General features: G+C 32.6%; 3 protein-coding genes across 3 annotated transcripts; 1 reads left to right on the top strand and 2 right to left on the bottom strand.

Annotated features, from left to right (window-relative positions):
- Nucleotides 1-1,674: 1,674 nt before the first annotated feature.
- On the bottom strand, nucleotides 1,675-7,333 carry LOC134242962 (DENN domain-containing protein 11-like). The gene is given in 10 exon segments (XM_062725175.1): nucleotides 1,675-3,905; nucleotides 4,012-4,080; nucleotides 4,171-4,321; nucleotides 4,405-4,527; nucleotides 5,029-5,167; nucleotides 5,383-5,530; nucleotides 5,856-5,946; nucleotides 5,949-6,028; nucleotides 6,483-6,582; nucleotides 7,143-7,333. Coding segments are annotated over 10 exon segments (1,278 nt in total). The 5' UTR covers nucleotides 7,321-7,333; the 3' UTR covers nucleotides 1,675-3,706.
- Nucleotides 7,334-9,221: 1,888 nt separating this feature from the next.
- Nucleotides 9,222-20,598, top strand: LOC134242961 (uncharacterized). Its single transcript, XM_062725174.1, has 4 exons — nucleotides 9,222-9,371; nucleotides 17,742-18,054; nucleotides 18,144-18,345; nucleotides 18,429-20,598. The coding sequence occupies exons 1-4, from the start codon at nucleotides 9,300-9,302 to the stop codon at nucleotides 20,590-20,592; spliced, it is 2,751 nt and encodes a 916-aa protein (XP_062581158.1). The 5' UTR covers nucleotides 9,222-9,299; the 3' UTR covers nucleotides 20,593-20,598.
- Nucleotides 20,599-21,631: 1,033 nt separating this feature from the next.
- LOC134242960 (ras-related protein Rab-22A-like) lies at nucleotides 21,632-26,782 on the bottom strand. Its single transcript, XM_062725172.1, has 7 exons — nucleotides 26,630-26,782; nucleotides 26,259-26,338; nucleotides 25,926-26,007; nucleotides 25,403-25,474; nucleotides 24,934-25,057; nucleotides 24,499-24,591; nucleotides 21,632-23,055 (listed from the first exon to the last, which is right to left on the bottom strand). Exons 1-7 carry the CDS (start codon nucleotides 26,663-26,665, stop codon nucleotides 22,931-22,933), a joined length of 612 nt encoding a protein of 203 aa, XP_062581156.1. The 5' UTR covers nucleotides 26,666-26,782; the 3' UTR covers nucleotides 21,632-22,930.
- Between the last annotated feature and the right edge of the window lie 799 nt (nucleotides 26,783-27,581).

Here is a 27,581-nt window from a genome sequence, read left to right as displayed (position 1 = left end):
ATTGGGGTAGGGCAGGGCTACAATGGATAATCAAACTTTTACATAGAAATATATAGGAAAAATCTTTGAAAACCTTCTTCTCAAGAACCAATGGGCCAGAAAAGCAAATTTTAAGCATCCTGGGGTAGTGTAGATTAAATTTTCTAAATTAAGTTCAGTGGGGATTTTTATGTATTACAAGGGGGAAATCTTATAAAGAACAGAATGGTTGCTTCTCAGGTGAGCAATGTGAACATATCTTGTTTAAAATAAAATTTTTGCCAGGGGAGAGGGTCATGATATATGGTGATTTTTGGAGAGATTTCAATGGCCTTTTCCAAAGCTTTCAAGCTATAGATGCCTTTGTTTCCGGTTTCTTAAGGCATAAAATATCACATTTCACTATAGATAGTTATAATGATATGTAATACATGTAGTGCTTTGCTATTCTAAAGAGACAACCAGTTCAAATTTTAAATTCATATTTTATTTTATAACAAGATGATTTTTTTTAGACTTTTATAAAGCAGTATATTGCACTAGGTAAAGTGAACATATAAAGAAAAAAATTTGGCTAGACATGATTAATCAGCATGAATTGTTTAAAAGTACAATGTATAAACAATAAGTAAGATGTCTTACACAATACTAAAGCAAAACTAACACCATTCTCTTTCTCAGCATGTAAACAATTTGTTCATTTGGTGTAATACAAGCTCCACCCAATTGTAATAATATAGAATTTTAAAAATATGTACAGAACTTAAAGTACAATAGATCTATTTAAAATACATGACATATCTGATTGGATTTAATTTTAAGCAATTAGCCAACTTAAGAAAAATGTTTGCCGTCCCCTGACTGTCTGAAATATTGGGTCGGTAGGTAGGTGAATTTTTTTTTTATCTCAAATAAAATCAATTTCAATGCTAATTTTTAAAATTATATTTTCCAGAACACATAAAAAATAATTGCTTCTTGGGGGTTGAAAAAAATTTGAGTATAAGACCACTTTTAGGCAGTCAGTCGGGAGAGGGCAACCAAACAATTTTTTTAAAGATGGCCTTATACATATAAAATTTTGGCTTTAGCAAATTCATCTGAGAAAATACTGAAAATGTATCAACCTGTTGGCCCATGGGGTTATAATGCTCACCTGAAACAATATATTCTTGAGATTTTAGATTTTTCCTAAGTGTAACAAAATATTACAATACATTCTAGTCCCAGAGGCCAACATTTTAACAAATCGGATTCTAGACTACATGGAGATGATAATATTTGACATATGACAACCTTGCTGTATTTGTTCTGAAAAATTTGAATAATAAGGGTGACACCCACCCACCCCCAATTACAACTCCATTTTAGCCCCAGAATTGTTTTGAACAAATTTGAATGTTATTATCGGTACTCTTGAAGTGATCTTCATATCTAACATAGTTTCAATATATTTTGATTATCTCTCCTTGAAAAAGTGGCTTTACCTTGTTGCTATGGAAAGATTTTTAAAGTGAAATGTTTACAAACAACACTTGGCAGACAAATGGGCACTCTTAGACAAGAAAAGCTTTCTCAAAGCAATAACTATACACTTAATGATTAATTTCAAATCTGAAAACACATGGATTGAAAATGATGAGACTTTTATGAGCATTTATTGAAGCTTTCATTAAAAGGCAAAGCTTTATTTTATTCATTGTCATTTACACCCTGAGCCTAACTACACATTTTAATGAATTGATTTTTTTTGTGTCTGAAATGTTGATTAAATCCACATAATAAAGGAATACATTAGGAAAGACTTGCAGCTAAGGAATGTAAAGTGTCACTTTCTTTTTTTTTTAAGATTAACTGCCCAATGCTTTCTGTGCATCCATGGTACCCAACCAATCTTATTAATGAACAATTGCTGTCACAATTTTTGTGTATGCTTTTCAATATCACAGTCATTCAAGTACATGTATAAACCTGTCTTGCGTCTGTAGATTCCTCTGTTTTTACTAAAAATGTAGAGATTTCAAATGAGGGTTGTGTCAGATATGTGCATCCACTTGGGTTGCACATCCTACATTACATTTTTATACAAAGAATAGGATCTACATATAGATTTACAGAATTAAGACACCAACTCCTTACTCCAGACTCCTTTAACATTTGTAACTAAGGTCACTTCTTTTCAATCAATGCATGAGTTGGCTTCAAGAAACAACAAATATTTGTCATTCTTACTTTTCAAGTCCAAATTTTAAGATCATTTGTGCTCTACAACTTGAGATCAAAGCAGTATAAAAGAAGCTTCAAATATACATAATGCAGCATTTAAATAAAATTTAAAATTACATTAGATACATTTTCACTGACTGAAAAACATTGATCTTACTACAACCTGACATACAGGGTTCAAGAAAAAAGAATCATGCAGTCTTATATTTCTATGTGGTTATATATAACTATAAATAACAAAATACACTTTAGCATCAATTGTGCCCACATCTAGTATTAATTATCTCCTAGGTATCTACTGCAGGACAAAGGAAGACTTATTAATACATGTATTATTAACAAATGTGTTTGTGTTCTTAAAATAGTAAATAGAAAGGAATATATCTTGTCTTTGGGGGTAAAACTTCTACAGAACATCTCCACAACATTTAGCTACCCATCATTGTCACAATAAATAGTTTAATACAACATAATATAAATTTAAAATAGTAGTTACACTTTCATTAATTGTTGTAATGAATTAAAGAAAATATTAAGGAATGTTAAATAAACTCCATAAAAAATCAAATTAAATAATCCTAATTGCAAAGACTATAATATATCATGTATATGTCCAATGCATTGATTTAATAACAACCCTGCACAATATTCATTAATTAAACAAGTGCATTTCTCAACAAATCATAAGAATGCCAACATAACAAAAATGTGTGCAAAACATAAACAAAACTATTCATTATATTTTACCTAATCCAAGGACTACATGTACTTATATATCTAAGGAATCCTACTGTCACTGTTAATATATCCAATTTATGCATATATAAAATGCTACAATAATTTCCTATAAATGCTGTAATTTCTGAATTCGAAAATTGAACATGCATGCAAATAATTGTAATTCCATTTACTTTTTGTATCATTCAAATCTGAACACTAAATATGACAAAACTAATTTTGCTACAGATTGGTCTGTTTTGAGTTGATGTGAATTGTTACTTTAAATTACAATGTAATACATTTAGCTATTATTTTTATCTTTGATTTTTTGAATTATATGTGAAACTCCAACTTCCTGGGAATGATACACACTGTGGTTTTATGTATACATGTAACATATTACACCATAGACTCCTTCATGTGACCATGTTATACAAGTCCTGTACAATAAGTAATTTTTCTGGTGATAATATTTATGAGAGCTACATGTACGCTAGTTCTTCTCTCAGTTTGTTTAAAAAAAGCAGTGCAAATCCCCATTGAGCATGATCATTAATAGCAAAAAATTGTCATAACACCGTAACATACAGATAGAACTATCACAGACAACAAATCTCATTCATGTAAACTATGGCCCCAAAACCATTGACATTTCTGGGAAACATGTAAGATGTATGAACTGAGAAACTGTTTCACAGATGCTGGAGGATGTTACAAGGAATTGAGCAGTTTATTACTCATCTACCTTGTTATTTTTTCCTTCCCCAAAAACGAACGAAAATCATTTAGGGCAGCAAGGGTTGTCTACCATGAGGACAACATCTATCCCATAATGCTCCACCAGCTCCATGAGGAAGGTGCGATCTCCTTGAGGGTCGAGGCCCATGCTCCTCATGTGATCGGAGGTCAGCTGACGGTCATGTGAGTGGGCCACATCCAGGAGTGTGCTGAACAGGTCATTGTTCTGCTGGGTAAAAAACCTGAAAGGAGCACTCTCATTTAAAATCTTGTTTGTTAATCATTATACATTAATGCAAGTAAGATATTAAAAGGAACAACCTGTTATTCAACATTTCAAAATCTTACGCTGTAATTAATTCCTCTTCATCCACCACATCCTCTCCCATACCCTCATAGGAAAATTGGTTTGCAGACCTGTAACAGAAATAGTTCTCCATGTAGAAAGACAAAAATAATTTTCCATAATTTATTCATGGAATGAAAATCCTGGCCCATACGGCCTACCTGCGATTTAAGAGTTTGTTGTATTTGTCCTTGTCAGCATCACTCAGTTTCAGCAGGTCTTGTATGACGGGAGTATGGGCCGTAATAACCTGGTTATCTACGTAAACATCGTGTAAATATGTCTTTGTTTCAAAAATCTTCTCTGTTGTACCTGCAGTGCAAAACATATATCAAAATGTCATACTCAAAGATGCATTTTCTTGAATGGTTACAAAATACATGCTGATTACATACATGCAATGTAGGCCACTTCTGTTTCCAATGTTTCTATATCAGCAACATTCACGTAGAAATGGGGTTGTACCTCATGTCCTAGTTTTCCTACCTCATGGTTTCCAAGACAACATGCACAGTAAACTACAATAAATAATTCCATTGAACAATAATAAACAAAAACCCCCTCTAAATAATTCAATTGAACAACAATAAACAAAAATCCTCTCTCAGACTGGAACATCCAAGTACCCAGCATATGTAGTTTTATACTTGTAAATGCATTTTTCTTTTAGATAACATTCCCTATAAATTCCATGCCTCTATCTAATTTTTATTATTATTTAATATTACTCTAAGATCTGCATACGTCTAACAATCCATAAATAGGTCAGCACTGTCATAAAGTAGACTTTGTAATTAGAAATATCACAGATTACATATCGAGGTCTTGTTCTACATTTTATTACCAGGTATTAAGCATAACCAGCAAACTTCGTCCTAGTGTTTAATTGTTACATAGGAAAAGACCTGCTACAAAAAACAAACATTAATTGAATCAAGTTAAGAGTGTGTTGAACTTTTAATTTTTCATATACATGTAATATTTACTGACCATCTTTGCTAAAGAGCATTGTAGCTTACCTTTATAGCAGACCACCCCTATTGGAGGTGGAGAGAAAAACAGTATCCTCTTCTGCAGAAGAACCAACTTCCATAATATAAAGATGTTTGCACCAAAAAACTTAATAAACTGTGAGAAGCAGCCAGCAGGGTGGGTTATCTGTAAGGTAAGTAATTTAATTTCAGGGATGGGTACACCTCTGTATTAAAAATGCAATTCTGAAATTCCAGATTTCAATTCATTTTTCCTAAATTGGAATGTTCTAGTAAAATTTTGAATTGTACGACAAACAGATGTTTAGTCATCAGACTCCTATTTTCTAAATATCGCTAAGTATCAGTGACTTTATATAAAATACCCAGCAGAAAACCCACCTTCATTTCTGGCAGCAGACTACTTGGGGTGGAAGGTGTGGAGGTGGGAGTTACCCCCCTTGAGCTGGCTGACTCTGGAAGCACTCCTTTCTTATCATTGTAGAAAGCCTGAAGCTGAGAATAAATACCTGGTAACTCCAACTGGTGCCTGAAAATAAAAAATCAAAATACATGTATAGTTATTGTATATGAATGAGATTTAATAGAATGTGTTTAATGTCTGAATCAAAATTATCCATGATACTTCCTTCATAGAATACATTCAATGTTAAATGAAAGTGCTTTCAATTATCTTTGATGCTTTAACATTTAATGAGACAATGAAGGAAAAGTACGGTAGATTTTCTACTTCAAGAGATGTCAAGGTTGCACTTGACTTGTTATCAGACAAGGCCTTTGTAGAGTAATGGGAAGGATGGGATGAAGAGGATGGGGTAGACTACTGGAAGAGCTAAAAATCCCAGAGGGGGTACCTGACTTGTGACTCTAAGAACTGTATGTGTCGGTAGAGAAGTGTGTAAGAAGATTTTTAAAGATTTTTCCTATATATCCCTATGTACTTTGATTGGCCCCTCGCTCAATCTCACTCTCCACCGACATCTTCTCATAACAGGCCAGTCCATACAAACGATCCTTTCTGAAGTAACTGGAACACAAAATACATACAGATAATCTAGTGATGATATAGAAGTATATTGATGATAGATTTCTGCCATTCTTAAATGTTTTTAACTGAATGTATACAAAAAAGACAATTTTAAATTAATTACAATGACAGATTAAGTTCTGTGAATATGAAAAATTGAAAATAAAGTCTAGTCTTCTTACACAGTCTTATCCAAATGATGCATTTTCATTTCTGTTCCCAAACTTCCACTTTACCACACATGTTGTCATGAATTGCACACAGATTTAAAACATTTGGTACCAATTTACATTTGATATTGTAACTTTATTATATAAAGTCAACTGTTGTCATCATAATAGTACTTGTCGACTTTCTCAGTTTCAAAAAACAATCCACACAATGCAGAGTACTGTCTTATCTCCTCATAACTTTTTCCAAACAAATGTACGTGAATATACAAGGTCGTACTTACACAAAGTCCTTTTGTTGTGTGTGAGATCCACTGACCATTGCTTTGAACTCCACGCCATCCAGCTCAAAGTCATCAGGGGTACACCACTCTATCATATTTCCTAGAAATTAAAAGCAATTAAAGATTTAATGGAATCAATTAAAAATGATCAAAAGTGTAAAAAAGAAAATTTATAATCATTTATTATAATCAGGTTCTTGGGTCAGAAAATTAGATAAGCTCTCTTTTGATCCCAGTCTCACTTTTCCACTACATATTCCATTGGTAAAAGTGAGAATGAGATCAAAAGTGAGCTTGTCTAAGTTTTATGGGCTCGGGCCTGATCTATCAATAGAGTGACCTGTAGCACTTTTTATTCTTGTTCCATAAAAAGTTAAAAACATCATAGTTAATTTGTTAGTGATAAAGCTATTCTCCAACAAGCTAAAAATACAACTTTCCTAAACACTTTAATATTAGGCCTAATAGAAATTTGAATCAAGTATCATAACATGAATTATTATTCATAATACTTAAGTTTCGTTGGGTATTTCAGTCTAATAATTCATTATGCAACTGAATTATTTCACTTGTAAAATGTTACTAATTTTCTCATAAGCCTACCCAGAGTAAACAGATGAAAGGTCTATCTCTGTGATCTCAGCAAGCATCCCAACTTACCTGACCGTGTGTCAAACGTCACAACGAACACACAGACAATGTGATCCTCCTCTGTGGGTGTGACAGAACTTAGATCCAAGTTCCGGTGTGTGGTGGGGAAGGTGTGGCTGTGTCTGAGTCGCGGGCCTTCATCATCATCTGAAGATTGCAGCAGTGGGGATTTTTCATCATCTGCCATGTTTATATTGATTACGTTACTTCCGGTAAGAGTTATTCCTCTTTGTCACCCCCCCTTCTTCCGCCTTGGTTGGAAGTGGAAAAAAAGGGGGGGGGGTATCCAAATACTTTACAATAATTTTTAAAATCTAATGTACAAGTGTTTCACTATTGTACTATAATTTTACCAGAATAATTATGCACCATATAGACGAGAAATAAGATAAGCCTAACGATATTAATTGCTCATTCATTCGTCTGTCAGTCTGTTTGTCCGTCACAAAAAATTTAACCTTGGTCATATCTTTGGAATGAAAAGAGACAGGGCTTTCATATTAAAGATGTGTATTATCTGTGGAAAGACCTTTCTAAAAACAGTGTGATTTTTGACCTCGTGACATTGAATTTTGACCTACTTTTCAAAAACTTTAAACTTTGCTCATGACTTTTGAACGAGAAGTCATATGGCTTTCATATGTGTATTGCTTGTGACAAGACCCTTCTAAAATTTACACTATGTTTTTATGCCTCTGGTTGAAAAGCGGGAGCTGGGTTATATAGTAATCGGGATGTCCGTCTGCCCGCTTGTTATGCTCTGGAGTACCCATCTCTTATCTGCAACTCCTCTCATACCATGGGATGAAATTTGATGAGACTTTCGACAGTATCTTCTTTACATATTGCCATTGTGCACACTCCTATTTTAGTTTTTGATCCGACCAGGGACCTATATACTAACGTTAGTATATAGATCCCTGATCCGACACATTAATTTTTGGGTTTCCCACAACAAAACATGGATACTGCCATCATATTCATATGGGAGGCGGGAGTATCATTTAGTGAGCTCATTGCTCACAGTACCTCTAGTTGATCTTGTGACCATATCCTTGAATTTTGACCTTATTTTCAAAAATGTTGATTTTTCCTATAGATCGAAGAGACAGGGCTTTCATATTTGACGTCTGCATTTCCTGTGACAAGATATTTCCGAGCATGCTCTGATTTCTGACCCCTTGACCATGACTTTCACAATTGACCTAATTTTCAAAAAATAAATAAATAAATAAATAAATAAATAAATAAATAAATAAATCAACAACGGTGATAACTTCTGAATGACAAATGAAAGGGCCTTCATATTTGACACAATATGCCATAAAAAATGAAATCTCACCATCAAAGACTCCGAAAGCGGGGGACCACAATTCTTTGAATTTGGTTGTTATGTCCTGAAGATAAAATGCCGAAACCTCATTGAGCATCCACATAAAATCTGCAATATGAAATATGTTAAAATGTGCAGTCATAAACTTTTGTAATATTCATTTTTTTAACCTAGGGACCGAACGGGGAGGGGGGGGGTTAAAACCATGGTTCCAAAAACTTTATCTTACATTTTTCATTTTAATGAAATTATCTTTTGGAAGATAATTGATGCTTTTTGTAGAAGTGCAACAGGGTTTCGGAATTTTCGGTTTCATAGGGGGGTGGGGGAATCCAATTTTTTTCTGTAAAAAAAAAATGAAAATATATTTTTAAAAAAAATGTTTCCCAAAATATTATTTTTATATGCCAATATTTTACGTAGATAATAAAATAACTACTGTGGCTTCTTCGTTATCCAGATAAAAGGAATAGATTTATATATACGTAAATTCTGTTGGTTTCCAACTCGAAGTTGTCATTCTTAATGTTTACATTTGGCAAAATGTTATTGATATTTATAGATAGATAAAAGTTAAAAATTCATGAAATTCCAACTTAATTTCTTGTATTAATCTTTCTTATTAAATACGTAATTGTAAATCTCCCTCTGTCGTTCACAGCTTATACTGGTACGTACACTAAACCTGGTTTACCACAGTCGGTGATAACCAGGGGTCGATACAGCTAAGGGGGGATATCTCATGCAGGTATATTTTCATAATGCATATTAATGCAGAAGAGATAGGGGAACTATTATCAAACGAACCGTCGAGACTTGCACACGGGTATTGAATGGAGGGAGTGCAAAAATGTGGATATCTGGAGGTTAAGGAACCCTCGTGTATTAAAGGAAGAAAACTTAAGGTAGATCATTTATAATCATAAAGAAATATTAAAAAGAAAACTTGAGGTACACCGTGTTTATATAATTATAAACAAATAATTTAGAAATGAAACAGTGAGGTAGACAGTTGATGGTTTTAAATAAAAAAGAAAAACAGTGTTAATCTCTTGAAGTAGACCATTTATCATATAAATGGAGAAAAATATATCAAACTATTATTTTGCAGGAGAAAATATATATATAAGTTATAATTATAAATTTATTGTGTAACAAAGGCATTACTAGTATATTGGTTTAACATTTTTGCTTGATTATGTGCATATACCTCTGTTTGATAAGTACACAAAAAATAAATTGAAACTATTGACTTATTATGTAAGATTCAACCATGGTGCTTGATCTATTTTTTAACTATATTTATGTGTTTATTTGTATGTAAGTAAAGAATTTTAATTTTTTTTCTTGGAATAATTATAGAAGAAAACTCAATGATGTGAAATAAACAAGTACTTACTGAATCATAGTCAGGACCAAGGTTATTAACTGATACTGAGAATTTATTTAGCATATGTGTATCCTCTGCTTGACCCACTGTATTATATGTATATATGTTTTATATGTTTTGTACCTCATGTATCATTTACATGGTTTTGAGTGAATAAATTGAATTGAATTGAATTGGCAAGTATTCTTATTACAACATGAGATATAACATTGATCTTATTTTTAAAACAGTTTAAAGTCATCAATTAAAAATGATCACTAAATTGTTTGACAAACAATATAGACTTAAGCTTTTGCATTGTCAGCGTTATTTTTTAAGGAATATTTCGCTATCAGATGTCTCCCAACTTAATCGATACCCAAAAGCATTCTCCAAATACGATCAATTTATAAACTGAAACAGGTTACACACAGATATGTTGATGTTTCAGGGATTTCATCAACTTTGTTTAAAGTCGGCATTTCGTAAATTATGGTTGTTATTAAGAACTTGTTAGCAAATAACATTTAATATTATACTTTCATGTAAATTACTTGAATCTGATTCATCGAGAAACATTTACTAAAAAGCACTATTACCCGCTGAATAATGAAGCCACGCCCTCCTGCGTAGCAACAGTCAACATTATTGCATGGGTCGTATTTTGCTGATTTTTTTTTTCAAACCAATTAATAAGCATTTCTTTTTGTAATAAATTTGATTACGGAATGTAGCATCCACAAGTCAAATTTTATATTTAGTATTTGCCGCTTGTGTTATATATCAAATCAAAGCTTATTAAAAATCATTTAAGAAAAAAATAATTTTTATATTTTCTGGTGAAGCATTGTTACTAAAAATAGATTGCAAAATGTAACGGTATTGCCATAGTGTGTGACCACTTTTCTGAAGAAAATATCTTGTATCATCGAGGTCAAAACCGTAAGTAATAAATTCAAAATATATTCTCTCTCTTCTTTTTTCTTTTACCCAGAACCAGAATTATTAAAGTTCAATTGCATCAAGCACATAGATTGACCTGAATCGTTAGATAGTGAGAGTCTTCTTCCTGTATAATTAATTGGGTCATACAAGACACGCAACGTTACGTTGACGTTATGCTTATAATAAGACGTCAACAAATCCAATCAATAAAAATGATCACAAATTATTTTTAAATAAAGCAAAAATACTAAATTATATCTATTATTATTCCATGGCATAGCAATTGAAAACCTACAAAAAAGCATGATTTACTAGATTATATATATCGTGTTAAATAGTGTCATGTTTTCGCTACACTGTAACTCAAGAGAAGAATTATAGAATATACTTGACTCGTTACACCGCAAAAACCAAAATTTAAGTATTCAGGACAAGAGGAAGCGATAGTTTTTCATGGACTTATAATCATGAAATTTTGGAAATTGTCAACTATCTTTTTTATTACCTGGGATTATGTGTAAACTATAACGGTAAATTCAATGTTACGCAAAAGAAATAAGCTGAACAAAAGCTCAATCCGATTTAAACTGTAATATTCAGAATTTGAATTCAACACAACTAAAACCCCTGGGTCAACTCTTTTAAAAATATTGGAAGTTCTTTTGTTTGGAAGCTGATTTTTCTAGAATCTCTAGAAATTTAAAGACTGTTTTTATGTTTTTGTAAAATTAATCTTTGGGTTAGGCACAACGCATGCAATTACAGGATTCAGTGGCGGATTTAAGGGGGGGTGCACCCTTAAAATTGTCAAAGTTAGCGTAAATCATAGTTTCGTCGAGAAAATGTAAAAATGTCTACACGGTAGGCATCAAATTTACCTACAAAATCTAGAATCCGGGACCTTCCGGGGGCTTCGCCTCGAGGCGGCGCCCAGACCCTGCCTATATTTTGGCGCCCCTTTAACTCCTGGATCGGCGCATGGGATTTATAGAGAGTTGGAGTGATATCCACTTATACAAAGGAAACTAAAAATCATGAAATTTTGATGTAAATTATTTTTAAAAAATAATAATAACTGCATTTTAAATTCTTCATACAAATACATATGATATGATGCGGAGAATTGATCAGGAACGAGTATTGACTGGGAGCGTGATGTAAATCTTAAATTATTTAGATTAGGTATCGGAGAGTTATTATCTGAATAAATTAAATATATGTAATTAAAAAATACTTCAAACAATTATGTTTGAACTGGACATAAAAAAAATTTTTTGCGGAGTATTAATCATAAATATGACAGCAGCATATAATAAATTCTGAAAGAGAAAAAGAGGGGGGGGGTAATTAAAAATTTATTTGAACGACATTAAGTTAAACATTTAGATCTTTTCTAATGTGTGTTAAAGGTTGTTTGTGAATTATTAAAGCCTTTTATCATTTTCTTTCCCTTTTTTCTCTCTCTATTTTTTTTATCTCTCTCTCTCTCTCTCATTCTCTATCTCCCTCTCTTTATCCCGTGTAAAACATTTGATTTGTCCAGCTTTCGCGAAAGCGAGGAGTCTTTTAATCTTATTCGTCTGTCCGTTTGTCAGTCAGACTAAATCTGTTCGTATGTCATAAAAAATTAACCTTGGTCATATCTTTTGAATTAGAACAGAGAAGAGAATTTTTGTATTTAATTCATGCGTTTTAACTGTGACAATACCTTTCTAAATACACTATAATTTCTTTTTACCCCATGACCTTGATCTTGAAGTTTGACCTACTTTTCAAAAACTTGAACCTTGGTCATATCTTTTGAATGAGAAAAGATCCATATATATATATATAGTCACAAGCCACTGTTCGGAGTTCGCTTACTATTATGTGATAGGATCGTACTGTCCTCTACAAAAATTTGAATTTTTCAATTAAAATTTGTATATGACAAATTTTATTTGAAAATTCAAATTTTTGTAGAGGACAGTACATTTTAGTCGTGGTTTGTGACGATGGAAAAGATACGGCTTTCACATTTCATATGTATATTACCGTTTCTTGATACACTATGGATTTTGACCTTGTGACCTTGAACCTTGACATTTGACATACTTTTATTTTCCCCTTATAACTTTTTGGTTGAGAAGAGATAAGGCTTTCTTATTAGACAAGTTCATTATGTGTGTCAAAATATTTCAGCACAGATTTTTTACCCCCTTTGATCTTGACCTTTATGTTTGACCTAATTTTCAAATAAAACAACTTTGGTTATAACTTCGTTCATATTTGGCACAATATGCCATAAATAATGACATATCACCCACAAAGACACAAACAGCCGGTAAAACAAATAAACGTTTTGTATATACACGTACATGTATAGTACATATGTACATGCAGCACTAAGATTACATCAAAGAACTCAATGAGCATGCAGTTTTCACTAAATTAGATGTCAATGACTGGACCGAACCTTTGTCCAAGACATTTGATATATACTTAAGGAATGTTTTTAAGTCTCCGTGTATATTTCTATACGTGAGTATACACGAAAATGATTTTCAAATCAATTTCACAGTTGGCTTAGTAGAAAAACACAGTGAATGTAAATATTTTAATTTATTCTTATTGCGCAAATGAATTTTTTCATAAGTGAATCTTCAATCCTGTTTTATTTACCAAAAAGCACAATCTGTAAAGAGTCAGAAATGAAAATTTTAAAATGACAGAAATGAAAACTAAAACATGTCGGCCATGAAAAGTTGAAAATATCGAAAATTTCCCAATTGGCAATCCTTGGCTGACTCCGCTTCGCTCCATTCATATCTTCGAGGTGCAATGCATGAGCCATCCGAGAAGCTCTCAATGAAAAATTCCGGAAATGAAATGCAGCTGGGGGGACCACAAATTTAATTTTCTTGATTAAATGTTTATTCAAGACTCCATTGATGCATCAGTTATATTATTTTGCCTATTTGATTTTTATTATCTATCCATCTACCCATCCATATGTTCATACTCTACATAGTTCTAACCCGGGGGGGGGGGGGATCTTGGGGGCTTAGCCCCCCCCCCACTTTTTTTGCAAAGATAGATATTATATAGCCAAAAAAATTGTGGTTTACCATTTTCATTGTTTTAGACCCCCCCCCCCCGAACTTTCAATTAGTCACCCCACTTTCTATTTGCTTCCGACGTTTATGCTCTGACACGCCTATAATTTATTGCTAGTTTTTAATCAAGAATACTTAGAAATTTTAGAAATAGTACTTACCAGTCAAATATAATATATATTTACACAACATAATTAAAGGCATATGATCTACATCCATGGAAAATGATTCTAGAATTTTTGTAAGCCTTACTTCCCTCGCTGTCAAACGAAAAATTCTCGGACCAGGCATGTCTCTTGAAAAAAAATGAGCTCCTGGCAAATACTTATATTTTTACCAATATATTTGTGTTGTATATAAAAATAAAACTATATATGTTAAGTTTCAAAACAGTGCCAATGTATAGACATAAACTGTATATCAATGGAAAAAATGAACGTTATGATTATAAAAAGATATCCCATGTACTTTACAAACCTTACAAAAATTTTTGTGACATGAATTTTGTAAGCACAGTCTTCAAGAATTTAACATATCATAAAAAGGCTAATTTATTTATGAACTCAATTATTGAATTTATTTACATTTCTTTTAATTAAAAAATCAGAAGGCTATTGTATTTTTTCTTTACACTAGATACTTATTTTCTTACATTTTTATTTTATTTCTTACTGCTTCAAAATTATAACGTCAGTTTTACTTTATAGAAGTTTTTTTTCAGTTCTAATCATCGTTCCATGTTTTATTATATTTTTGACATGTTTAATTAGTATTTTTTCTTAGAAAAAAAATTATTATATTTAAAATGACCCTTTCGGGTACCCCATAAAAAAGACATCGAGAGTTATCCCCCTCTGAATATTTCTATAGTTACAGTAAACAAACTCCATTACAAAACAGTTTCCAGGAATCGTGAAAGGCGTGAAAATGACGTCAAATATCATTCACGCTGGCTATATGTGGTGTTGTTATTTGAAGGATCGCTTTTTAGCGCCGATGTAAGGAAAATAAATCTACACAGTTTCCTAAAGAGGAGAAGATTCTCTTTCGATCTATTATTGTAACACATATGCAACCGGTTCGTCAAACGAGTGAAAAAACTCTCCGAAAAAAAGCTTACATTTGACTATCCATGATCATAGCAATATACGAATCTGGCTAGTTGTGTTTGGTATCATTATATTCAGAATGATCAGCTGTATCTACCACTGTACAAAGAAATCTGAATATATCCTCCGTTGTCCAATAAACAGCGGAATAAAAGAATGCGGTTTTTACGACGCGCTAAAATCGTGACGTTTTATTTCAGAACATGCTTGAACATTTGAAAGAAATTTAAACAAAATACAGCGATAAAAAATTACAAAATTATAATTTTTAGATTGTTTAACAATTTATCTTTACAGTTCAATTAGATTTTTTGAAGTTAGAGACACGAAAATGTGTTAAATACGCTTTTTAAATCTGGTAGTTTTGTATACTGTCACATAGCGTAATAAATAACGTAAAATGACTTGTGGATGCTACGGAATGTTTCATCTACTTAATCAATACATAGGGTTCACGATCTCCATGGCGGATTTATAGGGGATGCTTCCTCTTTCAATGTATCTGATCGAACCTCTGGTATTTTCAAGGGTCCGTGTTTTTGCCTTGTTCAAAGATTTGCTTTGTTTGTTGTTCATACGAAGTAAACAAAAGCTAAGCGACACTCTCATACTACCTAAACCCCATTGAAACCTGGATATCACAATCTACCTCTCAACGACAATACAGTTAAGCCTTGCTGTTCTTGAGAAAAAAAATGCTGAGGAAAATTTCTTTGATTTTCCTAAAATTGCGCTCTCCATATTATCCTTCTTTTTGGTTTTATGATAATTAAATTTTTCTTTAATTTTACGCTCTATAAAATTTGTATTCTTAAGTTTACATAACTTTGTCTTCTATAGATACTAAATGTATATGAAAGATACTGAGTAAACAAAAACAATGATCGCTCGACCAATACATAACAGACCCCGATGAATTGTCCTTCCCCTTTCATTCTTTATCAAATTCACGTACATATCATGTATCCATTAATTTACATATCTCCACACTGATAACAGTTGCAATTGATTAAAGCCAATTTCTATGTATATGTACTTGAGGCTGTTGCCAAAACGCAGGTTACTGGGTCAAATCTCTTTGTCTACACTGTAAGAAATGTGTTTAGAATTCAAACACTTTTCTAAACACTTTTTTGTCACCTTCTTTTTTATATGTTTAATTCCTAAACATGTTTAGTTTCTAAACACGTTTGAGAAAGTGTTTAAATCTAAGCACTCAAGTGTTTACTCACTTTCTAACATGTTTAGAAATTTTACATGTTTTTCAACATATAAAAAAGAAGGTGAAAAAAAGTGCTTGGCATTTTGAATTTTAAACACATTTCTTAATTATGTGCTTAGAAATTCAACATATCTAGATTTAACATATTAAAACAAGTGTAGCTGCAGAAAAACTACATGTATGAACACTTGTAAATTTTAATGGCATAAAGAGCATATTACTTAATCCACATAATATTGTCAAAATTTTCAAAAAATTCACGGATATAAATTATTCATCATAAGGCCTCTGATTGTTTAAATATGTAGATACTTAACAATTGTGTGCTGTTTTTTTACACAAATTTAATATTTTTATCTCTATAAGTTCTATCAGCATGATATACATTATATTTATAACGCAGGGATGAGCAACAAAAATAAAATAAGCTAGCAACTTTATATCAAAACTTCCTTTAATCTTTTTAATAATGCATTATTAAAGATATTTTAATTAAAATTATAAAATATCTATTTCATATAATATTTTGCATGATTAATTACAGTGTCAATCGGTTGCAGAGTGTTCAATATGTCAGTCATCAATATAACTTCAGCAGTCCTAAAGCACTACATAGCACCACATGATATAATATCCCATCAGTATTAAACTGCTGAAAAGTAATCCATTTCAAATGCACAAGGATAATCACAAAATGATAATTTTAGGTACTGGTACTGTACATGTATTCAAATCCACCGAACATTGTCGAATTAAGGGTAGCCCAATACACTTCTTAAAATATACGTTTCTTAGTGTTGGTCACGGAACAACAATTTGCACTTGAAGATGACGCCATGCACAGATGCAGGTACTTTGATACGTACATGCTTTGAGTTCAATCCGGACCACTCACATAACCTGTAGGAAAGAAAGTCAGACTTTTAAGTAAAAGTACCGTATGCTGCCCATTGACATCAATTTTTCAAGTTGCATTGGAACTACAAGTCTATAAACGACCTCAAGCAATGTTTACATTGCTCATCGTTGTTTAATAATGCAAATCTTAAATTAATAAAAAGAAAACATACCTTTAATATATTGCAGCAAAAAGATGCCTTTCAAATGATTTTCAATATTTCTCCATGTTTATCCATTGGGTTGTCAGTATCTCTCCTTGATACGTCCCTTAAATTTACTTTGTTTCGATGGCAAATTAACGTCAAATATACGAGTATTTGTGTCATTTCCGTAACTCTGCATTTTACAGCAGAACGTGTTTAATTTCTAAATACGTTTAGATATAAAACAAGTTTAGACATAAGTGTTTAGTTGTTAAACATATTTCTATACATGTTTAGATCTAAACACGTCATAGAAGTGTTTAAATCCTAAACACAATTTTTACAGTGTAAAATCTAGCCCTCTAGATTTTTTTTCAAGTAATTAGGACATATAGATATACAGTACTTACTAAGTAAAAATAAAACATAATTTCACTTCATTTAATTTTTACAAAATAATCTCAAATATCAAAAAGAATTATTTATTTTCAGACATGGAGAAGAAAATGGGCTGTCATGCAGGAAATGAGCAATTTAGCATCTGGAACTCTAGCAGCAAAACTAGATTTCTTTCTGAACGAGGCTTCCTCAAAAACAAATCCTCCATCTGCCGACAAACAGACATATCTTTTGGAAAATGTCACAGCTGTTGAGCCATGCTCTTCCAAAACTCACAAACTGGCATTCCAGATCGTACAAAGCACACCAATCCTTGTTCTATGTGCACAGACACAACACGAAACAGATCAGTGGATATTGGCCTTCAAACAAATATTCTTGCCAAACCAGAGAGTAACAGAACAGGGTAAGTTTTAAAAAAGGATAGCAATCCGATTTGATCAATCATTTCATGCTGTGACTTTCATGCTTTCATAATAAGTATTCCATTTTAAGATGGATTCCCTGTTGCTGTCGTTTCAAATGATGACGCTAAGCGCTGCAACTTACATGGGGAATACCTAATGGTGGTATCTCCAGAAGTGATTACTATAGAAGGGACCAATGGACAGACTGGAATGGAATGGAGGCTGGACTGTCTGAAGCGATTCTACATGGATACAAGCAGACAGAACATCCTGTTTATAGAAAGTGGGGCGTAAGTAACGTTTAATCAGTCTTTATTATTCTCTGAAGAATTGATACCTTTGGAATAGTTATCTTAATAAATAATTTTTGTAGGAAAGCTAGCTGTGGAGAAGCCAAATTCGAGTTCCAGACGACACTGGTACATGCAATATTGCAGGCGATCAAGACAAACATCAACAAGGCAATCGAAATGAGGAAAAGGCGATCTTGTCTGAGTCAGGATTCCCGGGACAGAACTATGTCGATGGAGCGAGGATTTCACAACATTTTATCGAATTCCGGACAAAGAAGTCGAGCTTCGTCTTCTGCAGAAAGCAACAAATCAGTATCTAGTCCTGTAACCAACTCCCCAACCTTGTCTATCAAAAGCGCTCTGGAGAGAACTGCTTGCTGGCAAGAAAAGAATGATAATTTCTCTAGAGTTCGATGTAATTCTTTAACACTCGGAAGTAACATTAGTGAAGAAAGGTCTGAAGAAAACTCGCATTCACACACAAGAAGTCTTTCTCTGCATGTTCAGTCGGATAAATCTCCACACCAGTATGATATTTTGACATTAAAAGATAAAGCCAAATTGGAGATAAAACCAGAAATAGTTGCTAAAGTCTGTGTTGCAACAGAAAATAGTTCTAAACCATTGGAAGTCATGTTAGACAGCCATGGCTACAGTCACATACCAGCTAATATTAAACACAGAGACAACCAGGAATGTGAAACTGGTGCAAAGGAATCTGAAATTCCAAAGACTACATCGAGTTCAGATGTAACCGAGAACATTTCTCCCAATGTTAACGAAAGACCATGCATAGGTACAACCGAAGATCACAACGCACAGAGTGATATGCATATGGCTAGTGAAAACTTAGAAGAGAAACGTTCAGCTTCCATCGAATCACACGATTCGGGAGTTTCTTGTCCTTCAAGTTACCAGCCATCCACGGCAGACGAACAGGTTCATCGAAACAAAGAATCGTTTGATAGTGCTATTTCGTATTCAGAAATAAGGGTCTCTATTCCAGAGGCAATCGTCGTCACCGAGAGTGGAAGTTCTGGGTTTACTAGATCGTTTTCTCAGCCAGAGAGTATGTGCTTCAATGAACCCAAAAACGAACGTTCAAACTCCGAACCTACCAAGACAGTTGCCTGTGAAACTGGATATGCAAATATGGAAAGTGAGTATGAAGACCTTGATAAATACAGAAAAGACTTGAACAAGTTTTTGGGGATGAACGATAAGCCCCCAGAGGAGGTCCCTCCAAGTCTCCCCGAACGCCCTGCAAGTTTACCTCCATCGAGAAAAGTGTTAAAAGTCCCGAAAAGAAAAAGGGTCTCCTTCCCTGCCTTTGGAAACAATCGGTCATCCTCGTCAAGTTCAGATTCTGAAGATACAGAGCATGAAATAGCAGCAATTGCTAGTTGGCCCATAGGACAAAATACGGGTAGTAATGATCTTTACGCTAGTGTTGAAAGAAATGCAAATGTTGTTGAAACAAATACACCAGAGTATGATCAAGATTTATACGAGACTATACCAGCAGAAGCTGAAAAAGAAAACACCGAATCTCCAATTTCTTCAATCAAAACATGGCCTCTGAATCGTACAGCAAAAGCCAATTGTAACCGATTTTATGAATCCAACGTTTCAATTCAAACACCAGCACTTCCGCCTGAGACAGAGGTGATCGATTCTAAACCATCGTCAAAGAAAGGCCAAGATGACATTTCGAAAGATTTTCTTACTGGAGAAGCTTCATATATATCTTCGAAAAAGCTTCCGGTTTTGAACCCTACAAAGCAAGCGTCGGTTGTGGATCTTCTAGGTGAGGATATTCCAGACCTGTCCAAGAAGGTGCCGGTTTTGGACGTTATGTTACCATTCGGTTTTGAAGAAATTAAAAACAATCAGCACGGCACTGGAATATCACAAGTTAAATTTACAAAACCCGATGGAACACAAAACACTTTGCCAAATAACCCTTTTCCAAATATAGCGCGTTATAGTGGAGCTATGGAAAGTTTTGCAGAGAACTCGAGAAACTCAGCAAGCCGAAATTCTAACAGTTCCGAAACAGAAACCACAGAAGAAGGGAATGTTGAAAATAAAACTGAGATTATTCAGGAGGAAAAAGACTTGATTGACTTTGATGAGACAGAATCGTCTTCAAATCAGACACCAGACACGGAGGATGTTTATCTTGCAATGGAAGAGAAAGAACCTGTGTACGTGGAACCTTCACTTTTACAACCAAGTGAATGATGGCAGTTATAGTGAATGATGGCAGTTATAGACTATAGCTTGTAATAGTCTTCATAATGAAGACTATCAATGTACATAATCACAAAATAAATACCGTAAAATACGTATAATCATAAACCTTGCTTAGTTTTGATTCCTCCAGTGCATAAAAATGACATCAAAATCTTGCACCTTTTTTCTAGTGGGGGAGATGATATACGTACTGTATTTAATATTAAGATGTGCTTCATCTTCCACAAACATAATGTACAAGTACCTTTTAGTTTTTTTGCCAGAATTTTTTTAATTTTTAAATTTTCTTTATTTTTACACATTTTATTCTAGGACCCATTTAAATTGATAGCTCTTGGACAGTGTATGATTTAACATTTTACTTTTTCAGTATCAATGTGAATGTTTTTAATTAAACGTTTTGTGTGATTCAAAATAAGGCTGGTATGTATTTCAATCACACAGATTTGCACATATATCATATATAAAGAGAGATTTTGATTTCTCTGCATTTCTACATTTACAACTTTTTGTTAAGTTTTGTGTGATTTATTGGTGTGTATGGCTGGTGTTTATTTTTTCTTTTTTTCAGCCTACTCCCTCTTTGAAAAATGATGCTTCATGTCTATTGAAGAAAAATGGTTTGAAAAATATTGTGCATCAACTCCTTTACTTAATCGTTGCCTGCGTGGTGCAGTGGTTTGTGGTTAGAGTGTCTGATCTGGAGTAGCAAAGTAAGGAGTTGATCCTTACGTTGCGGGTTTGAATCCCTCTGTGGGATGTGGAGACCAAGGTCCCATTTCGCAGTAGGTGCTGGCACAAAAAAGATCTCTTACTGCCCAATGGCCCTGAGTGCTGAGCATAGGACAAAATTTGTAGCTCTCCACCTGCAAGTGGTGGAGTCTCCATGTGAGTGAAAAATTCTTGAGAGGGACGTTAAACAACATGCAATCAATCAATCAGTCATTTAATTAATCTGTGCCACAGTGGCCCTTCACAAGGACTCATAATTGAGAGGGAAAAATGTCAGTCATGAAAAAAATAAAACAAAACTTCATGTTTGTTTATTTTTAAAGGTTTAAAATAGAAGTACAACATATAAAAACTTTTTAAAAACATAAACCAAGTCAAGGTGGGTCATTGGAATGTCTGATAATAAATAGTAATAAAAATTGCAGGATATACATTATAATACAACCCTGCATAGTCCTTCTCTGTTAAACAGAGGTTTTATAACAGCCATTAAGATAGTATGTAAATATTAATGTATCCTTTTCCATGCATTGAACTGTACATTACAAATACTGACATCTTGCAAGAAATACAATTCTTACAATTTCACTTAAGTACCACTTCCACCAATTTCATGAATAACCAAATTAGCAGTAAAAGGTTTTCTTTTTTAGAATATTACTAAATTAGCTGTAAGTTTTTTTTTTAATTTGTGGAATCAAAGAAAATCAGTAAATAAAAATTTAAATAATGCCATTTCTACTTACTTATTTAAAGAAATTTTCAAACTTATAACCCCAAGCTTTTTCCCGAAAAAACTCTTTAGCCATTTTTATTTCTTAAAATTTTCCTTAAAACTAGTGTTCTTTTTTTTTTTTATATACCTATATTATTAACACACAAGTATTTAAGAGGAACAGAAATGTACACAACAAAAGAAATTGGAAGACATTAGGGTTTAAAACGTTCAATTTATAGTTGACCCCCCCCCCCCTCTCCAAGCAATTATATTCATTTTAGAACCATTGTATGAAAGTTTTGGACAATTGATTGAAAAGGGTTATTATAACAAAGTTTTAAGTTCTAATCTGCTTAAATATATATTATAAATTTATAATTATTATCTGTTATCAAGTACTGTAGATGTATTGTACACAGTTACAAATTTTTCACTGAAATTGTCATAGTGTACCTAAAGTGCATTAAAAAATAATCTATGTACTGGTAATTTTACACCAATGTATTGAATTGAAATTATGATTCCATGGAAAAAATGTTTATATCAATTAAACCCTAACATAACTTGGTTTTTAAGTGCATATCAAATAAACCTCTAAAGAGACTTTCATTAAAAAACAGCTGATAAACAAACGTCTAGATGCACAAGTAGCAATATACAGCATAAATGTGTTTCAAACACCACTAGAAATAATACATGCACTAACTTGTAATTATATTCAAATACAGCATCTTTTTCACTTTTTCACATTATGCCTAAAATGTGTTCAATTGTATGAGATTATATATAAATTAAAAATCTTCATGATTTCAATAAAAAAAAATGATCGTGTATAAAAATTTTATGATAGGAGGTATTTCTCTAAAGATCACTTGGTCATCTTGGCTTGTTCTTGGATCCACAACAGGATGACTTTGTCTCTGCGTTTTTGTCCTGGGGACGTAGGTGGATAGTACCTCCTGGTCGGGCAGACACCGGGTCCTCGGGAGGAAGTCCATCAGCTGAAAGTAGGTCATGTTTGACATTGTAATGATATATCACAGTATCATACTCAGAGACACTTCAAATTTAGTGGTGCATAAGTGTTTACTTAATGTGCCATATCATTAGAGCCTACACTATGTTCTTTATAATGTATTTAAAATAAAGTGCCGCGCCACAGCATGATACGCCCGTCAAAAAATTACACAATTTTCTTGAACAGTTTAGGTGCAAGAAAATCACATCAATCATTCTAATTTTGATGATTTTTCCATTCCTTAAAATATTTATCCATCCCCTGTGATGTAGGCATCAATTATAATAAATATTACATCACCGATAGATTTCTGTGCTGGTTGTGTTAGACCTTGTCAAATGCCCATCATCAAATTAGTCTTAACAACTTAATCTATGAAATTAATTTTGAAAAGAAAAGACTAGGCCATCAAATGACCAACAGCTCCTCTGTCTAATCCCCAAAGGATACAGCTTAATCAGAACGACTGAGACAGCTAGCCTTCCAACATTGAAAAATTAATCTTTAACTGAATGCTTGTTGTCTTTACTACCAAGAGATAATGGTACTAATAATTTTTTTTTAAAAACATATAAAATACTGATTTTTTTTGGGGGGGTACAGAAAGTAGGTTTATAATATGTAAATATGGACATGCTGATTCCATGCCACCCCATAAAATTATTTTTAAAATTAATAATATTACATAATATCAGATTAGTCTATTATGCAAATCAAATTAGTTTTCATTACTTTTCATCAAATTCATTTTAAAATTACAACAAAAGCTATTTTTAATCAAACAGGCTTACCCATTTGCCCAATACTAAGGGATATAGAGTAAACAATGTTCTGTCTGTTGGCTCCTCGCACTCAAAACCCATTAATTTCTCTCTAATTTGACATGCAATTTTCTGTTATCAAAATTCTTCTTGAGTGCTTGATAATTACACTCATGGGAGAGGCAGGATTTCTCTGACATACATTATATTTGTTATAGATTGCTGTCAAGTATATGCTTAGAAAAAATAAGTATTTTCTTAAAATTTAACACTTTTTTAATAAGAACAGTGCAAGACTCTTACATTATTTGGGATGTGTAAATGAATAGTAAAAAGACACATTTCTTTTTAAAAAATCACTTAAATTAAAGGTCACAGTGATATACCTAAGATGCATAAACTGGCCAAGTTTGATGATTGTAGGTCTTATCGTTTTCTAGTTATATAAATTTAATTTGGCTATATTTTTTATATGGTTATAACGACACACCTTCTACCCAAGATGCATCAGATGACAAAGTTTGATAATCCTAGGCCTAGTAGTATTAAAGTTATGACCAAGTTTTGCTGACAGACGGACAGACGGACGGACATGAAGCCTATAACATAATACGTCCCGTCTTAAGACGGGCGTATAAAAAAAAGACAATACAGCCACTACAAACCTATTGCGGTAAACAGCTGTGGTACATTAACTGCTGACAGAGCACTTGTCTCAATAAAGAGGGCCCCTATGGACCGGGCGTACTCTTCAGCATCTGAAAACAGAAATTGATTAATAAACCATATACTAGTAATATATTCATGGAAATGAAGTCTCCAAAAGTAAAACTCACACTGGGATCATATGATAATCCCCCAAATAATTCCTACTTGGTGAACTCAAGAACTTATTAAAATAAAGTTTCACAATATACATTTTGTAGATATGTTTATCCTGCAACCAACACTTCAACTGACTGAATGAAAGCAACCAATAAACTAAAGCTATATTCACTAAATGCCCTAATAAAGCTTCAAGCATGCATTCCAATGTCCTAATAGCCACATATTGCTTAATAGATTTCTAGACAGGTATCATGTATTTTATATTTACTTACCACGATATCTGACCTCTCTCAGGTCATTAAGGTCACTTTTGTTTCCCGCGATAGCTATCACCATGTCTGGTGTGCCGTTTCTTTTTAACTCCCTCACCCAGTCCTTAACGGTTCTAAAGGTGGCCTGTAATAAAAATAGCACACTTACAATGTACTTTCATCATAAGAATGAATAGAAAATATTGAGCCAATTTTGTTTCACTTTGAAAGCAGTTGTTTTTTTAAAATTTACTGGCTTTGATTAACAGATACATTTTATACCAGCATAACCACAACTGAAATTTTGTGAAATTGAATATGGATTTTATTGTTCACATATTCATCATTTTAGATATTTCATATGAACATTAAATTTTGTTAGAAACAGTTAAATAACTTTGTTCCTAAATGCAGCTATATCTAGCTGGGTATCAAGTGTCAGGAGTTCTTGGATAAAGATACATTATTTGGTTGGTCAATTGATAATTACCTCCCTTGTGATGTCATACACAATGATGGCAGCAGCTGCCCCTCTGTAATACATGGGAGCCAAGGACCTATACTGTGGAACAAAGAGAATTTGTCAACAGTATTTTCAAATTATATCAACAATTTAATTTTTCTTTATACTGTAAATGTATAACATTTGGCTTTGTATTCTCCTTAGTGCCTTTCGTGGAAAGCCTTGGCTAAATTAAGAACATGTCGCTAATTGTCTTGTCTATGTAAATTGTATATTCATATATCTGAAACTAAAATAAGTGCTAAATTAAATCTACACTCTGACTCACTTGCTGAAAATTCAATATGTGCAAATTATCATACAGCAATATATCATACATTTACAGTTAACTACATACATGTATTCTTTGTTTACATCAAATTTTGACATCTTTTTTCATTAATAGATTGCTATTTTGTACATTTATTTATGAAAGACCATTAGAAAACCTTCCACTAATTTTGATACTGTTATTGAATTGAGATCCACTTTTTTCTGATTTGGATCCTACCTTTTCTTGGCCTGCCGTGTCCCATATCTGGAATTGATACGATACATCATACACCTCTACTCTCTTGGTCATAAAGGAAGCACTAAAAAGAAGCAATAAATACTAAAATATTTTTTTTTGTTAAAATATGAGTAAAAACATATCTTAGAAACATTTTGTTTTTAGTTTGTAGTCTGTTTATCATGTCTGAATTTTAGAACACACAATTGACTTTCGAATTTCCTGTTGTACCCAACATGTTACATGTAGGCCTTTAAAAAATCCTGTATCAGTGTGTTACAGTGTACACTGGGAACTGTCTACTTTTGTTTGAGGTACATAATAAATCCATACCCTATTGTACTCTCTAATGCTGGCTTGAAAGAATCATTGACAAATCGCAGAACAATACTGGACTTCCCAACTCCCGAATCCTGTCAACAATCAAAGGTAAACATCAACAAACATACATGTACCTAATGCCCCCCCCCCCCCCCCTGCAGAAACATACAATGATACATGTGTATTCTGTTCAAAATTAGGAGAAACTCACACACTTTTAGTAGTATTGATTATAACTAAATCACAAAATGTAAGAAATAATGTATATTTACAACACATGTTTTGGTATCATATCAATAATGAATCAACTGATCAATCTTTACTTTCTCTTTTGGTGTTTTGTATTTGTTTACATTACATAACAGAACTGTTCACAACCTTACCCCCAGTAAACAAACTTTAACTTCACGAACTGCCATTACTTTTCGACATTTCTCTTTATTTAACTCTCTTTCCAATTCATTAGATATGCCTTCATTTCGTTCTCTAACCTTCGCTAGGTTCCACAGCTACCATTTTGCAATTGAGTCACATGATCAACGTAAAGTCAAGCGGTAAGAGTTATCGTCCCTTACCTATTAAAAAAGGACAAGTGCAACTGAAAAAATCTTAGAACATATTTTTATCACAAAATTTTATTCTAAACCGGTCTTATTATTTTTTCATTTTTTCCGAATGAAATTCCTATAAAAGAAAAATAAAAGAAATACTGTAAATTTATCACATAACTACATAACATTTTATTTTGAAGCTAAAATAAATTTTTAAAAAAGTTTCATAAAAATCCCTGCCTATTTGGATATATGTCCTATGATCTTTACAGTTTTTCAGTAGTACATATGTACCGATCCGCCAAGCTTTCTTATATCAGAAATTCAGCCAAATCAAAAAAAATATTTACCAAATAAATATCTCAGGTATTTATCACAAAAAATCTAAATTGCGGGGAAATAGAAATGGCGGGAATCTCTAATAAAATAAAAACAATGTAGATAAATAAATAAAATATTTTTTTTAATGAGATGTTAACATAATTATGTTAAAAAGGATAAACTAAAACAAGAAAAAATGAAATTAATAAATATGATAAAATAAATCAAAATAAAATAAAATTTAAATAAATGAATAAATAAGCAAATAAGTAAATGAATAAATAAATAAATAAAAATAAATAAATATAAATAAACAAATAAATACTCACTCAGTAATAAATACATGTATTAAGGTCTCCCTATAATATAATAGACGTGAGTTAATTTTTGACCATGTTAGCAACTTAGGCATTTGTAGTTGGTAATATAATGCATGTGCCTAATATGGTTTGTTAGATTATAT

Source organism: Saccostrea cucullata, unplaced genomic scaffold, assembly GCF_032062105.1.
Source record: "Saccostrea cucullata isolate Sc308-1 unplaced genomic scaffold, CSIRO_AGI_Scuc_v1 ctg128, whole genome shotgun sequence".
NCBI lineage: Eukaryota > Metazoa > Mollusca > Bivalvia > Ostreida > Ostreidae > Saccostrea > Saccostrea cuccullata.
The sequence above is the reverse complement of the archived record's forward strand: the minus strand, read 5'-3'. Positions and strand labels throughout refer to the sequence as shown.